Below are 14,286 nucleotides of genomic sequence, written 5' to 3'. Positions count from 1 at the left end.
AATCCCTGATCACATACCTGAGTGACAGGACAACAGCATTATCCAAAAAGATCAAAAAAGCAAGTTGAAAGGGGAAAGTTAAGAACAACTAGCTGTCAGTCAAAGTGAATTGTGTTGATCTGTGACCTCCACCCCCTCTTTTCTCATGGAAGGAATGAACAGCTAATGCTGACGTGCAAAATTATCACTGCAGGGTATCTGACCCTGTGGTTTATTGATAGGCTTAAGCCCGTGTAACTGTGGGCTGCACTCAAAGCAGTAGTCCATGCTGCTGTACCCCCCACCCTTATTTTCCCAGGCTCTCCCTCATTTCTTTAGTGTTTGGGCAGCTATCAGATGAGTTAGATCAAATAGCTGATTAAAAAGAAAATTAATCATTTGTATTTGTAGGTTGATTTTAGTTGGATCCGTTCACTGATCTGACTTACCCTGCATTGAAAGATCTCTATAGCTGATAAAAAGGAAATGCTAGGAATACATGGCCAAAGGTGTAGGAGATAGGAGGAGATGGTGTGTCCTATGGATAAACTGGCTTAATAAATGTGAAACCACACACCATATTAACCCTTTCTTAGACATTATTATGCATGCCCATTTTTCTCTCTTAAACTAAAACTCTGCACTTTTTAGGAATGGTAGTGATGGAAAGTCACTATATGCTTCACTACAGGTTTCCTCTGTCAATCCATCAATTTCATGCTTCAATTGACTGGAGAGTTTAGTTTTCTAGCACAGTCATTATAATTTATCATTTACAGTAAAAGATGAAGAGCGCACTAGAAAACTAGAAAGTCTTCAGTTCAAATAGCCAACCCAATTTATTATTTAAAATTAGACTTCCTGAGAGCGTGTATATATATATATATGTATATATATATATATGTACAAAATATGTAGTAGTTTCTCATACTATGAGAGCATAAAGGTATTTCTCCCAGGTAATTTCATGTAGAACACCAGGGACCTTTGATTTTCTGCATGGCAAGGTAAGAAAAGGAACCCATGAAATTAAGGAAAAATCATTTAGACGTGCCTTTCTAGAAGAGAATGTTCAGGTGCATCTTAACGAAACTCATAGGAATAAGACTCTCTTCAGTTTCACCCAGTGAAAGGACAAGAGGGAATGGGCACAAATTGAAATATAAGAAAATCTGTCTAAAATTAAGAAAAAAACTTTTTACTTTGAGAGTGAATCAACTTTTGAACACGTTGCTCACAGAAGCTGTAGACTCTCCATCCTTTGAGATTTTCAAAACCCAACTGGACAAAGTCCTGAGTAACATGCTGTCCTGTTTTGATTATTGGGGTTGGACTGGACTCTCTTCAGCCTCAATGACTCAAGTGATTCTGTGATCCCCTTATTTTTTGTTGTAGTTTATTATTAAAGAATCATGTTCACAACTATTAAAAATGAGAAAATCATCAAAAACTAAGTTATAAACATCTCACTGCCAGCTTAATATACCATAATAGGTACATTATTCCATATTTCAGTGTTTATGATGACAATCTTCATTCCATTTTATCATCAAAATACTTCTGAGGTTTTAATGACAAGAAAGTAACACACAAAGGAATGTTACAGGTTCAAAGCTATTTTCAAGTCCAGATTGCATTTTTAAAAGTGAATGCAATATTTAGGGGATAAGCATCTTTCTCCTTCATGCCACCTTAAGCTCCCAAGTATTCTAGTGAATTTTGGATATTCTAAAAGACTTACTCAATATCACACAAAAGGTCTGCAATATAGCAGGGTTTCGAAACCATTTCCTAACTCTAATATTGCTATCCTTGATTATTAGGACATCTTTCTTCTCCACAACTATACATTTGATAGTTTTATAGAACATTATTTCCCCAAGTAAATTTTAAAACAAAAAGGAAACACACACCTGGCACCAAAAAAAATCTACTTACATTCTGAGATCCATGATTCTGAGGTTACTGTCTTTGGCATGGATTAATAAACGCCTTCCATTTGGATGCACCTCCAAATGATTTATTGGTATTCCGTTAATATCATTTTCTTTTATTTCCTACAAAAAGAAAGAAAACAAAGTAAAAAAATATAACTTTGTATTTTAAAACTCCTGTTTTTATGTATTATTATTCATTTTTCTCTTGCATTACTCTTTTTTTACCCACTTCATTCTATGTTATTAAGGGAAAAGTATGTTCCTATATTAAGGCATTACATCCTAGGCAATCAAGTTTTCACAACCACAGGGCAGATTCTACTGTGAGTCTGAACTTCTGAAACACAGTTGATGACAGAAATGCTGAGTGAACACTAGGCCTCTGAGGTATGAACAAAGGTGATTTGTAAAGCCTGTGGTCTATCTTATTGTTGTCTCTAGAGAACAAAACTAATGCATTAACATTTATCTGTTAATAAAATGCTATTAAACCTCAAGTATTTTCATGTTTTATATACCAAAAAAATGAAGCTGCAAAACAATTCAAAAATTTTAAGTCAGTGAATTACAGTATTTTCTATCAGCTCTTTTGATCTGTTATTTAAAGAAAATATACCTTTTCAGCTAAACAAAAGTTGATATATTAAAAAAAAAAATGAATTAAAATCAAATTACTAGATTTGGAACAGTTCACATAGAAATTACAATGCTAGTTTAAGAAACCTGTGTACCTTATTAATCCTCCAGTGTTGAAACAGGTGTTGAGAACTTCCTTGGACAGATGTATCCCAAACTATTATCAGTCCTGAACTATCCCCTGAGAACATGTGGAGCCCTGTGAAATAATATCTTATAAGCAGAAGAATACCACACAAAAGAACAAATACAAAAAAGGATGTATGAACAAGAAGCAACTTTTTTCTCTTATTTTTGTAAATAGGTGAACACCAATTCTTTCCTCTCTTTTGCTACGATATACTCATTGCAAATACATCTTGCTCATACTGCATGACATAAGTTGATACCATAAATTTGGATTCAGCACAAAAGTCAGATACTGGGGTGCTGAATATTTTTTTTCCATTTTTACTCATATTCTAGAACCTGCAAAAAATGAGCATTTATAGCTCAATGAGTTTCACATAAAAGCCTAATGCTTACCTACCTATACATTCTCTGAGAGCACCTTCAACAAGGAACAAATACTGTTTTCCAACAGTTCTTAAATTAAGCACAAATACTTATTCTTTATAAAAATGCAACTCTTACCTCTTCGTAGTACCTACTCCAGTGAGTACCTCCAAAAATGAACCACCTAATTACTAATGATGCCACTAATCCCAGGAAAAGTCGAACACTTCCAAATATTTTATTCACCCATCTTTAACTCTTCCTACCTTCCACTAGTACATCTCAGTACATCTCTCACTCTCAGCTGTTAATCTATCAGCTACCATAACTCACAATGGTCAAATCTCTGTCCTTTTCTTCCAGTTTTTCATATGCTCTGTCAATGTTGAAAAGTTCATCACCTTCCCGTTACTTCAGTCTAGCATTAAAATTCTCACAATCTAACTACTGCTACCTTGTTTTCTTTATCTTTGTAATGGGTTGACAACTTCGAATGACAACATGGTGGAGCTGGTTTTGCTACTGTTCTGAGCTCTGAGCATGCAATCTCCTGTTCTTAAGTTCTGTTCTGGGAGTTCTCTAGAAGTTTGTTTCAGATTTCCTGCTTCTGGTTTCCAATTAATACATTATTTTCCCACCTCAAAGAATTCTAGCCAAACCTGCCTTATTTCCAGCTTACCTCTCTACACTAACCACTAGGCTTTCCATCTGCATCTTAATGCATTTGTCTCTTCTGAACAGCAGCATCTGGGCTTTATGTTCTGCTAATTTTTGTCGCAATATGTGCAAAATATTAGCTAGCTAATAACGGCTAGTTATAGGGAGAATGAAAACTAAAATGTGACCAAAATTTGCCCAGTCATCATTCCCTGATCACCACACACTTGTTTGCCTGCCCTTTCTACACTTAGCTTTTCTGATTATTCTCAATTTATACCAAGGACTATGTGTCCCTTTGTGTTCATCCAAACAAGGCATCATACTAACATTCACTGCAAACACAGCTACAACTATTCTATCATAGCATTTCCCATTGCTTCTATGAAAGGGAGCAAACTAGTAACACTCAAGTTGGTCTTCAACTGAACAGAGGACTATTTGAAAAGGTAATTCTAAGTACATACCTTCTGCATCAAAACAAAGTGTGTTGATGAAACTTTTGTGACCATCAAGCTCCTGTAGCAGTTGCCCATGGATTTCTTTCACATTTGCATTCCAGATTCTAATCACTGAGTCATAACATCCTGTCACAACCAACGAGTCAGCAATTGGGTGGTACTTCGCGGTATAAACAAATGAAGGATGAGGGAAAACTCTCACTGCAGATGCTGCCTGCATTTCTATTTTCCACATTCTAAAATGAAAGGATGTTAGGATATCTACCGTGTAAAGCAATCACATACACAGGTATAACTGATGCAATATTTTATGCCAGTGGGTTCTGGAGGCAAATGCTTGCAAATCTTAACACTACCTGTTTATGCTACCAATTTATTCCACCTGTATTTAACACTTTAATAATGGTACTTTCTAAAAAGAATTAAGATGCATTTACTACTTTACATAGTACTCTTCCTTCAAAGTAAATCCATGACTACTTACTCATTTAGTGGATATTTTGCACATTTTAAAATACATTTAATGAATTCCATGGAATTGATCGGTTTCTGTCTTTCAGGAGTTATAAACAAATTCTTAAGACCTTCTGGGGTATCACTTTCTTAAAAAAAAGGTAGAACAGAAAACCCACAAAGGATCATTTAAATAAATAAATAAAGCCCCAGAAAGTTTTAGAAGAGCAATTACCTACCACACAGTGATTGTGATCTCAAGGATGCTTTCTTCACATAATTTCAGTTCTTACTATTCATCTATTTCCTATCCTTCACCACCCATAGCTGTAAGATCATATTTTTCTTAGTAAGTGTTCTTTGTTTGATGCTATACATTTTATTATCGAGTCCATAAAGAAGGAAATAGTACCTGGATCATGAAATACAGGTGGGTAGCACAGTTCAGAGAGTGCTCAGTTACAATATGGAATTTAGTTGTTTGAATGCCACCTTTCCAGGTGGGATGGCTAATTCTGGTGGCTGCTGAAGAATTCTAAGCTTACTCTTAGATGAGTTCATTACAAAGTTGCAATCCCTTAGAACAGGGATGTCAAACTCATTTTCACCAGGGGCCACATCAACCTTGTGGTTGCCTTCAAAGGGCTGTAATTTTAGGACTGTATAAAATGTAGGAGTAGTTGAAAAAAGAAAAAAAAAAAAGAAAAAGACTTTGACACCCTTGCCTTCCTTGCCTTAGAGTACAGCAACTAACTTGCAACTTAATGTGCACAGGTCACAAGGAGTCTACCTCTCATAATTTTATAATTGTTTTGCTCTAACCACATGAAAGTTACTTTATTGCTTACAAATAATGTGGGACTAAAGCTTGGGAAGACTCAAGAGTAACGTATAAAAATATACATATATATATATAGAAGGATTCACATAATTTCTCTTCATGTTGCCTTAGAACTCAGTCTGAGAGACAATTCAGGTAATCAGCCGATCGCATCTTTAAAACAATGGGTTGCCTTTTGGTTCTCATCCTCCGATTCTACCATGTTTCAATGGCAAAATGCTCCCAATATGAAAGGGGAAAATAAGAAATTCCTTGCATAAACCGAGACTTTTTAAGGAGCTTAAGGCAAGGGATAATAAATACAGGAACTTACAACTCCTGCAGTTACTACACATAGTACACAGAAAAGGAGGCAGGCCACTACAGTTTCAGCTTGCTGCCACAAACTCAAGAACTGAGGAACAGCTGGGCCTTCTTATAGCTAACATAAATTAGTGAAATTACTTCTACTTATCTATTAAAAAAAATCTTATTTAATCTGCTTCCAAATAAAAAAATAATCACATAGGCTAAGCTCTCAAAATACTTTTTTTATACCTACATACAAGCAGGAAGAAAAAAAAAGTAAAACAGTTCCACACATACAATATATCATGTAACAATACTTCTGGCATTTTAATTATGCAAGTGCCTGTAGCACTACTGGGTTGCATAACAGAAACAACAGATAGGGATCTGAAGAGCTAACAAAAAAAAAAAGCTTTATGAAAACCTATGAAGTTGCTTATAATAAAATTGTGCAGTGTCACAGTCACATTTTCATGTTTTTCTACAGTTTTGAGGGTTTCGCTTGTAAACCTTGAACAGAGCAGTATTTTAACATTGTGCTGAAGTACACTTTTTAGTTGTAGGGGAAAACGTGTACACATTTGGTCTTGGAAATAATATTACTAAATTTCATTTACGACAATTTAAGTTGAATTATTTAGTTTCCAAAAACTAAAAAAATTACACATCTACGTGCAATGTGGCCAATTTATACACATAATTTGAACCTTAAATTTTCAATTTTCTGCCTTATGTTCAAATTCACAAATTTAATACTACATTCATAATAAGGCAATTTCTCCAAGGACAGAATATTCCAACTGTCTCTGTGACTTCTTGAAATAGAAAGCCTTTTGGGCTTTTGCTGCACTATAGATTTAGACACTATAGTTTTTGGAAAAGTCTTGGTCTCAAATACACATGTAAGAAGCCAATATAGAAAATATGGAATAAGCGATTAGCTCCATCACAATTTTTACAATATTATATAGTAAGTCACACTGCAATCAAATCTTTAATAAAAAAATTATAGCACTGTTTGTAGTAAAACATGAAATTGGACCGCTTTCTTTCGTGCTTCTGATGCTATCTGCTAGAACATCATCATCATACTGACCTGACAGTGCCATCAGATGATGCAGTAAGAAGGTATTGATTGTCTCTTGACCAACAAAGATCATATACTATATTAAGGTGACCATAAAACTTTCTCAGGAACTGTCCAGAAGGAATTTCATACACTAGTGACGTTTAAATAGAAAAATAAAAAATTTGTAAGTATTTATAATCAACTAGATGCAACTATTAGTGCAAAGTTTAGTCTAATCTTAGGCTGAGTTTCTGCTAGTGTAAGCCAACTCATTTTCTTTATCTTCCCAGTTTCAGAGAACAAGATAAAACCACTGCTAAATCTGCATGGACAGCAAGCATATACTTCCATCTAGTGGTTCGTGGATGTCACAGATATCTTAACCCTTAAGAAACAGCCTACTTGCTTTAAATTATGATAACTAGGTTAGAACTTTTTTTTTTTTTTTTTTTTTTTTTTAATTTTGACAGCTATCTGACCAATCTTTGAAGTAGATTAACACAGAGATCATTTTCTGGGACTCTGTAATAAGGAAATCCACACTTACTGTTCCTTGCATTTAAATATCTATTTTGTGTACACTTAAAATACTGTTCTCTCTAAACCTCAAAATTCTTATGCAGGGCTTAAGAACTATGCAGTTGAGCCTACTGTGAAGAAGCAGCCCCAGCTCTGCATAATAGGGAATATTTGTAGTTCCAGCTGAACTGGACCGTGAAAGACAGCTGCCTCCAGTAGTCTGTCTGGACTTGGCAGTATTCAAGGTATCTAACTTTCAGGACAGGTTAGGAGGCTAGAAAAGTTATTTGACTTAAAACCTTATTATTAGAAAATATGTTCCTTCTGCAAACTGATTTAGTATTTCCATTAGACCTCTGCGGAGAAATACAGTGATTTCATACTACTAAATTCTTTATACATTACCATGTATGACAAGCCAGTTCCAGCCCTATTAACACAGAAATACCATCTTCCTCAATGCTCTTTAACGCACAGAACAATTTACAAAACACAGTTACAAAACAAACCCTCTAATAAACCACAATTTATAAATACATCTTTTGCCCTTTAACTGCAAACCATATGAGTCAGAAGAAAAAAACCTGAAACATATTTTAAACTTACAAACAATGGGATAGTCGTTCCTTCCTGCACATGCTGCTGCCAGTGTTTTCCCATCATGAGAGAAACGAATACAGAAACAGCCCAGATCTCCACCTCGCAGTGAAAACAGATGCTTGTTGGGTATGCGGCAAGCCTAGCTTTTCAGGGAAAAATTGGGATTACACAGTTATGAATATTAACTACCCAGTGCTTAAACCAAATCCTTAGTTCTTGTCATGCATAAATTTTAAAAAGCTATTAACATCTTAAGGGAATTTAAAATAAAAATTCAGGCTTATAAACAGACATTCCTGCTGCATGACTTAGGCCACATCTAGTTTGTGTATTTTATGTTTCATTACTACAGGCAACTAGAAAGTTTCAAAACCTGAAGAAAATTTAAAACTGAAATAATTTCTTTAATCTTAAGAAGTGTTTAATCATGACTTCCATCAATAATATAAGCTGTAGAGCTGGACTGCAAGTCAAGCTTGTTTAAGGAGTTTAAGTACAACTTTTAGTACCTTAATGATTGCAGTGTGAACTTAGAAGTCTAACTGCAGGTACTCAAACATTTGGTCTACCAAATCACCTTAAGCATTCCTCCCCTGTGTTTCAAAGGCCTGATTTTTTTAAACATAACTGGAGATATTCCAAAAAATTGCACAGGTATTATAGTCCCCTCCTTCTCCAAAAGTATTTCTTCTTTTTCACCCAAGGGCTTTTTCTCCAGAACTAAATTCCAAGTTTAAGGGGAATTAAAATATCCAGGTAGTTATTTGATTATTTAACCTAAAGCTGATTTACCTTTATGAACAAAAAATGAGTATGAACAGATTCATATGCATTTAAAAGTATATAGATTTACTTGTGAAATAACTGAATAAAGACTGTTCAGAATACAGTTAAAGACACCTTGTTAGAAACTATATATGCAATTAAGCCTTCTTACACTTTTTAACCTCCCTGAAATAAAACATTACAATGTTGAATCAATAATTCAACTCAAAACAAACTTATTTTATTCACAGGTCAAGTAGCTACAATTCACATATAAAACTAATTTCATACTTAATTCATATATAAAATAATTCAAAATTCTATAGAACATTTTGGAAAATAACATTATCTATCTATATTGATAGAGACAGATACAAATATATTGTGATTCTTTAAAAATATAATTCAGCTTGAAAGGTAAAACAATATTTGAATGTATAAAAAGGAAATAATAATTTTGAGCAATCATTAATTTTCAAACAAGCATATCTGGTTTAATATTCTTTGGCCAACAGACATGCCACATCATGCTAACCTCACTGAAACTTTTTCACAAAACAGCACATCACAAAATACATCACTGTTGCTACTAAAGCTCTTCAATATGTACATGGACTAGTCCAAGAATAAATGAGCTGCCAAATTTTATTTGTATGATGGCATGCAAATATTCTTAAGATCATATTCCTCTTGGTTTTGACTACACACTTATTTCCAGAATGGCAACTTTCTGAAAAGTAACTAACATTAACATACCAAAAATGGCAGGATTGTAAAAAACCAGATTCATATGTTCTTTACTGTTTAATTATTATTAGCAAAAATTACTGGGACATAAAATAAGTCCATCTATATTTAAGTGTTCTTTTTGAATGTATCAGTACAAAGACTACAGTATGTAATAAAAATAAAAAGCAACATTCTTTGTTAACAAATCTTATGTTACTTAAATTTTTATTGAACCATGAACTCATGCTAATGCCATTCTACAGAAAAATATGAAATCATTGCATGGACATTCTAGATATACTTGCAAAAATATTCCCTTTTTATGATTGTTAATTTCCATTAGCTACAGGGATCTAGGAGTTAGGATGAAGTCAGCATGAACCTTCTTAATAAGGTTCTTAAATGAAAAAGTTCCTTCAATTCTGTTATATAGTAAAAACAACTTTAACTAAGGAAAATAAAAACAAACAAAACACAAAACAACAGCAAAAAAAACATATTTCCAATCAAGATAAATCTGAGAACATGTTTGTTTCCTATCTTACTTCCACTAGCTGAATAGCCCTAACTTTTTCAAATTCCTGGAGAATTTCGGAGATAAATTACCTGACTGTTCTGGGAAAAAATGGCTAAATCAACCATATTTGGTAAGACACTAAGCATCTTCTACTACTTCTTAGATTTCATTATGTTTTGTATTTAGTGTAATATTTTTTTTTAAATTTGCTCTAATGAATGATTTGCTTCCTAATACTTATTATAAAATACTTCACCTGTCCAGGCAATCTTGTCCATTTAAATGGCTCCTTTTTCTCCTCTGGAAGAAGTTCACAAGATTTTTTAGATTCTTCTCTCTCGAGCTCACCCAGTGTTGCACTACTTCGTTCCTGCTGAACAGCTATCATGGAGCGGAAAGAAGGAGTAACCTTAAGGAAAAACAAAACTAAGCATCAGGAAAAAAATACTTTTAAAATCAAAATCAATATTTATAGAGATCAAAAAGCACTTTCAACTTCAAAGGCTTTGCATTTTTACATCTGAAAAATAAAGAGATCAGAAAAAGTTTAAAACAAGAAAACTGACTAGCAAAAATTGCTTTTAAATTTACCAGCGAGACAGAAAATAAGCTGAGCTTCCAAAGTTGTGTCATTTGGATGGTATGAAAGATTCTTCAAATAATCAATACTTTTCTATTCTTATTAACTATCCAGGTCACTGAAAATGAGTATCACTCTACTACCTGGTAAAAGTGTTGCACTAAAAAAAAAAAATTCATTTCAGCATGTTTCAGTGACATAAACCTACCATCTTCAAATCAAGATACCGCTTCAGCAATGAAACCCATTCATAATACCAAAATACATTATCAGTGTTGTGTATTGAATAAACTATGTTCAAGAGTTGCAAAGAAAAAAGGAGGACTGATCACATTTGTGATTGTAGGTAAAGCACATATAATTTCCAAACTTCTGTTTTCTTCCAGGCTGACAGTCACCAGGTATCCACTTCAGGGTCATTAACTCTCTAGGTTCCTCCAAATAAAAAAATGGAAGTTGGACAACTACTATGCAAGTAGAAACCATTTAAGAGCTTATATCAGTTGCTCACACGTAGATGTCTACTTCCACGCAAGATGCCCTGTTTTATCTGAGACATCCATTTGCATAACTACCAGTTCAAGCAGGAGGTATGGGAGATGTGGGCCCTTCTGCAGAAGACAACTAGGCAGGATCTGTAACACATCTTAAAGAGAAGCAGAAGTACATGCACAGAAAACTGTATCATGCCATGGCTCGTATCAGGAGTTCAATCTCAGCCTTGATAAATCTGGTATTTATCAGAACTTGAATGAAATAATATCAGTAGCTAATGGATCCAAGTCAAGCATAGCTCTGAAAGCCTACACAAATTCATCACATTACTTGAGCTTCATAGAGGCCTGTAAAGTAGAGACAGATGCCACAAAAACATTCAAACCATGGAGAAGATGGGCTTGGAACACTTCCAGAAAGATGAAGAACAGACACTCAAGCAAAGCATGCAGAATTCCTAACCACCTTAGCAGCTGCCTGAGCAAGAGATGTCATTCCTCTGCAGATGTCATTCTAGTATACAGATTTTTAAAAATGTCCCAAAAACATATGAAATAATCCCACCGATTAGCTTTTAGACCACATCTCACCAGGCTTCCACAGATCACCCTTGATCGTACCAACAGTGATCAGAAGACTTATGATGATTGTAAATACATACGGAAAGCTATGTAGTGGAACAATATTGTACTCATATTGTAGAACAATAAAAACTGTATTTATCTTGAATGCACGTCTCAGCACCTACCACTGTAAGCCTGGCTTTAAAAGTTTTCATCTGAGAAAAAAATACAGGTCGTCATAGCCTGAGGGTGCAGGGAATCAGAGTTAAGTGACTTCCATCTTCTCTCACTTACAGAATTTATACACCTGCATGAGCTCCATGACTTAAAATGGCATTTCTCCCAATGAGAAGGAATATCAATATTCAATAAAATTTTCTGACTCACAGTGGCAAAATATGCAGTTGAATATGGGAAAGTACACCTATTTTTCACAGATATTACGGGCTGAGTTTGGAACACATATCTTAAGATGCAAAGTTCTTTATTGTAACTAGTTATATACTAGTTATTTCATATACTGCATATAAGTATAGCTTTTATATACACGCATACAAACACACACAGTTTAGCTAGTTACTAGTTCTTAAAGAAAAGTCTGTATATTTGTACATATATTTATATATCAAACTTACATGATCTGGTAGTTTTATGCCTCTTACAGTTACATATAAAGTTGATGGGTAACGATTTCTAGGACATTTTGCCCACCAGTCATAAATTTCAACAGCATTTGAATGTGACTTGGTCCGTGGAGGTGGGTAATATAACTGTAGACGGAGTTTTCCATCAACATTTAGAACTCCATTTGCACCTACAAGCTGGAAGTGTGATTAAAAACAAGACAAAATATCTTATGTTAACACAAAAGTAATAAAAATCATTGATGTTTTCTAGTATCTTTAAAAACTACAGCATAAACTCTGAAGTACATTTCCCATTGGGTAAACATACTATCCCTAGAAGTGGTAATGAAGTAAGCATGTAATAAACACCCCCAGGATTTAATCACTAAGATTAAAGCTTGGATGACAGCTTAGTTTTGAATCATGTTTCATAAACACAACAGTAATATCCTGTATGCGGGAAGACCTCTGCAGTACCACCTTTTAAAAAATTATTATTATTATTATTACTACTACTACTACTTCTTCTTCTTGCTGGATTCACCCAAATCTTGAAGGACTGTCAGTCCTCTTCCAAATCTGCCCCCTTTAAACGCTGCAGCAAAGGGTGTTGGTAAGGCTTTGACTCAGAAGATACAGCAAAGCAACAACCTTTTCAATTTCAGGGTGAAACAAAGTTCTTTCTATTGAGCTAAAGAACAAGGTAGAAATTAGTGCTTCTATTTTTCATTCTGTGTGTACCTACTGCCATTAACATTTACCACTGTTTATTTGGACATTTCTACTTTGACTGATACAGACGAAAGGATAATGCAGACAGATGCAGTAGGAATGAAGAACAGGTCACAATTTTATTTGCATTTATGAGCTGAAAAGTCACCCTTCCTTTGTTCAAGAGTAGGCTGTGCTGAATGCCTGGATGCACAGCTCACACCAGTTATACACTAGACATGGGATACCAGACCTCCCATTCCTGTAGGTTAATCTTGGGAAGAGCTGAAAAGAAACTTAGTATGGAATCGTATGAAGGTCCCTCTCCCTTCCCCCAAACTTGCAGTCCATTATTCTCTCCTGTATTTCTCATGTTGTGGACAAATTGATGGCTGTCAAGATGTAATATCCACAGCGGTAGGTGTATATGAACAATGCTCAGGCAAATTAAAACATGTAATACCTTGTCAGCTCTCAAAGGCCAAATTGGCACATTCAAGTCTCTCCTTAAAGGGTAAAAAGGCACACAACATGCTGGCTAAATTACCTGTATCTCATTGGTGAAGCATTTCAAACTCTGCAACTAAAAATGACAGGCATGTAATGATTAGGCTGGAGGTCTTTTCAAAGACTGAAAATGCCACTAGAATACAGAAGAGCTGAGGTACAGAAATTAGTGGATTTTTCATTTTCTTTGCAGAAACAATATAATGAACATATAAAACCCTCAAAGAAAATCTCCTTTCATAACTATGAACAAAAGAAGTTCTTACACATTGTATACCTTCACAAAAACCACGTGTTCTTTAATGCAAGTATGTTACTGTGAATTTTATGAGGCAAAGGAAGAGGGAAAGGAGAGAATAGTCAAGCAAGCAAGGATTTGCTTTTTCCATATCTGTTGCCTGAAAACAGTAAAAAATGTTTTCCTACTTTTCAGAATTAGGGGTTTTAAAATAACCAAATAAAAAGATTTTTAAATTTTGTTTCTTCATTTTAATATTTACAATACCTTTAGAAATGCCCAACAGATTTTTCGGAAACCACGTTCCTGAACCCGTACATCAGAGTTGGCTTTCACTTCATCCATACTTAGAAAATCAAGGATCTGAAAGTATTGGTAGGAATATAAATACATTTCTAATGGAATATGAGAAAATACGCTAGATGTGATTTGCTAAGTTAATACTACAGAATCTCTCTTCACAGATATTGAAATACTTAAGCTCAAAATCATGTTAAATGCGTATCTTACAATTTTTTCTTTAAACAAACATAATTACTTTGTGAAGAATGTGAGAAGCAGATGTCTAAAATGTTAATGGAAAACAATGTAATAGTTTGCTCACTGGTACAAGCAAAAAG

The 14,286-nt window shown here is 34.4% G+C and overlaps 1 protein-coding gene across 6 annotated transcripts in view; it reads right to left on the bottom strand.

Moving 5' to 3' along the window:
- AHI1 (Abelson helper integration site 1) overlaps nt 1-14,286 on the bottom strand; it is a 91,827-nt gene that overhangs the window by 59,999 nt on the left and 17,542 nt on the right. For all 6 annotated transcript variants that reach the window (XM_071806520.1, XM_065835585.2, XM_065835586.2 and 3 more), the window contains exons 8-15: nt 13,934-14,029; nt 12,220-12,405; nt 10,203-10,355; nt 7,942-8,074; nt 6,844-6,967; nt 4,172-4,401; nt 2,648-2,751; nt 1,918-2,036 (exon numbers count right to left, since the gene is read on the bottom strand). In XM_071806520.1, the coding sequence (XP_071662621.1) occupies nt 1,918-2,036; nt 2,648-2,751; nt 4,172-4,401; nt 6,844-6,967; nt 7,942-8,074; nt 10,203-10,355; nt 12,220-12,405; nt 13,934-14,029 (1,145 nt within the window). The remainder of the gene's footprint in view (nt 1-1,917; nt 2,037-2,647; nt 2,752-4,171; nt 4,402-6,843; nt 6,968-7,941; nt 8,075-10,202; nt 10,356-12,219; nt 12,406-13,933; nt 14,030-14,286) is intronic.

This window comes from Patagioenas fasciata, chromosome 3, assembly GCF_037038585.1.
Source record: "Patagioenas fasciata isolate bPatFas1 chromosome 3, bPatFas1.hap1, whole genome shotgun sequence".
NCBI classification, from domain to species: domain Eukaryota; kingdom Metazoa; phylum Chordata; class Aves; order Columbiformes; family Columbidae; genus Patagioenas; species Patagioenas fasciata.
The sequence above is the reverse complement of the archived record's forward strand: the minus strand, read 5'-3'. Positions and strand labels throughout refer to the sequence as shown.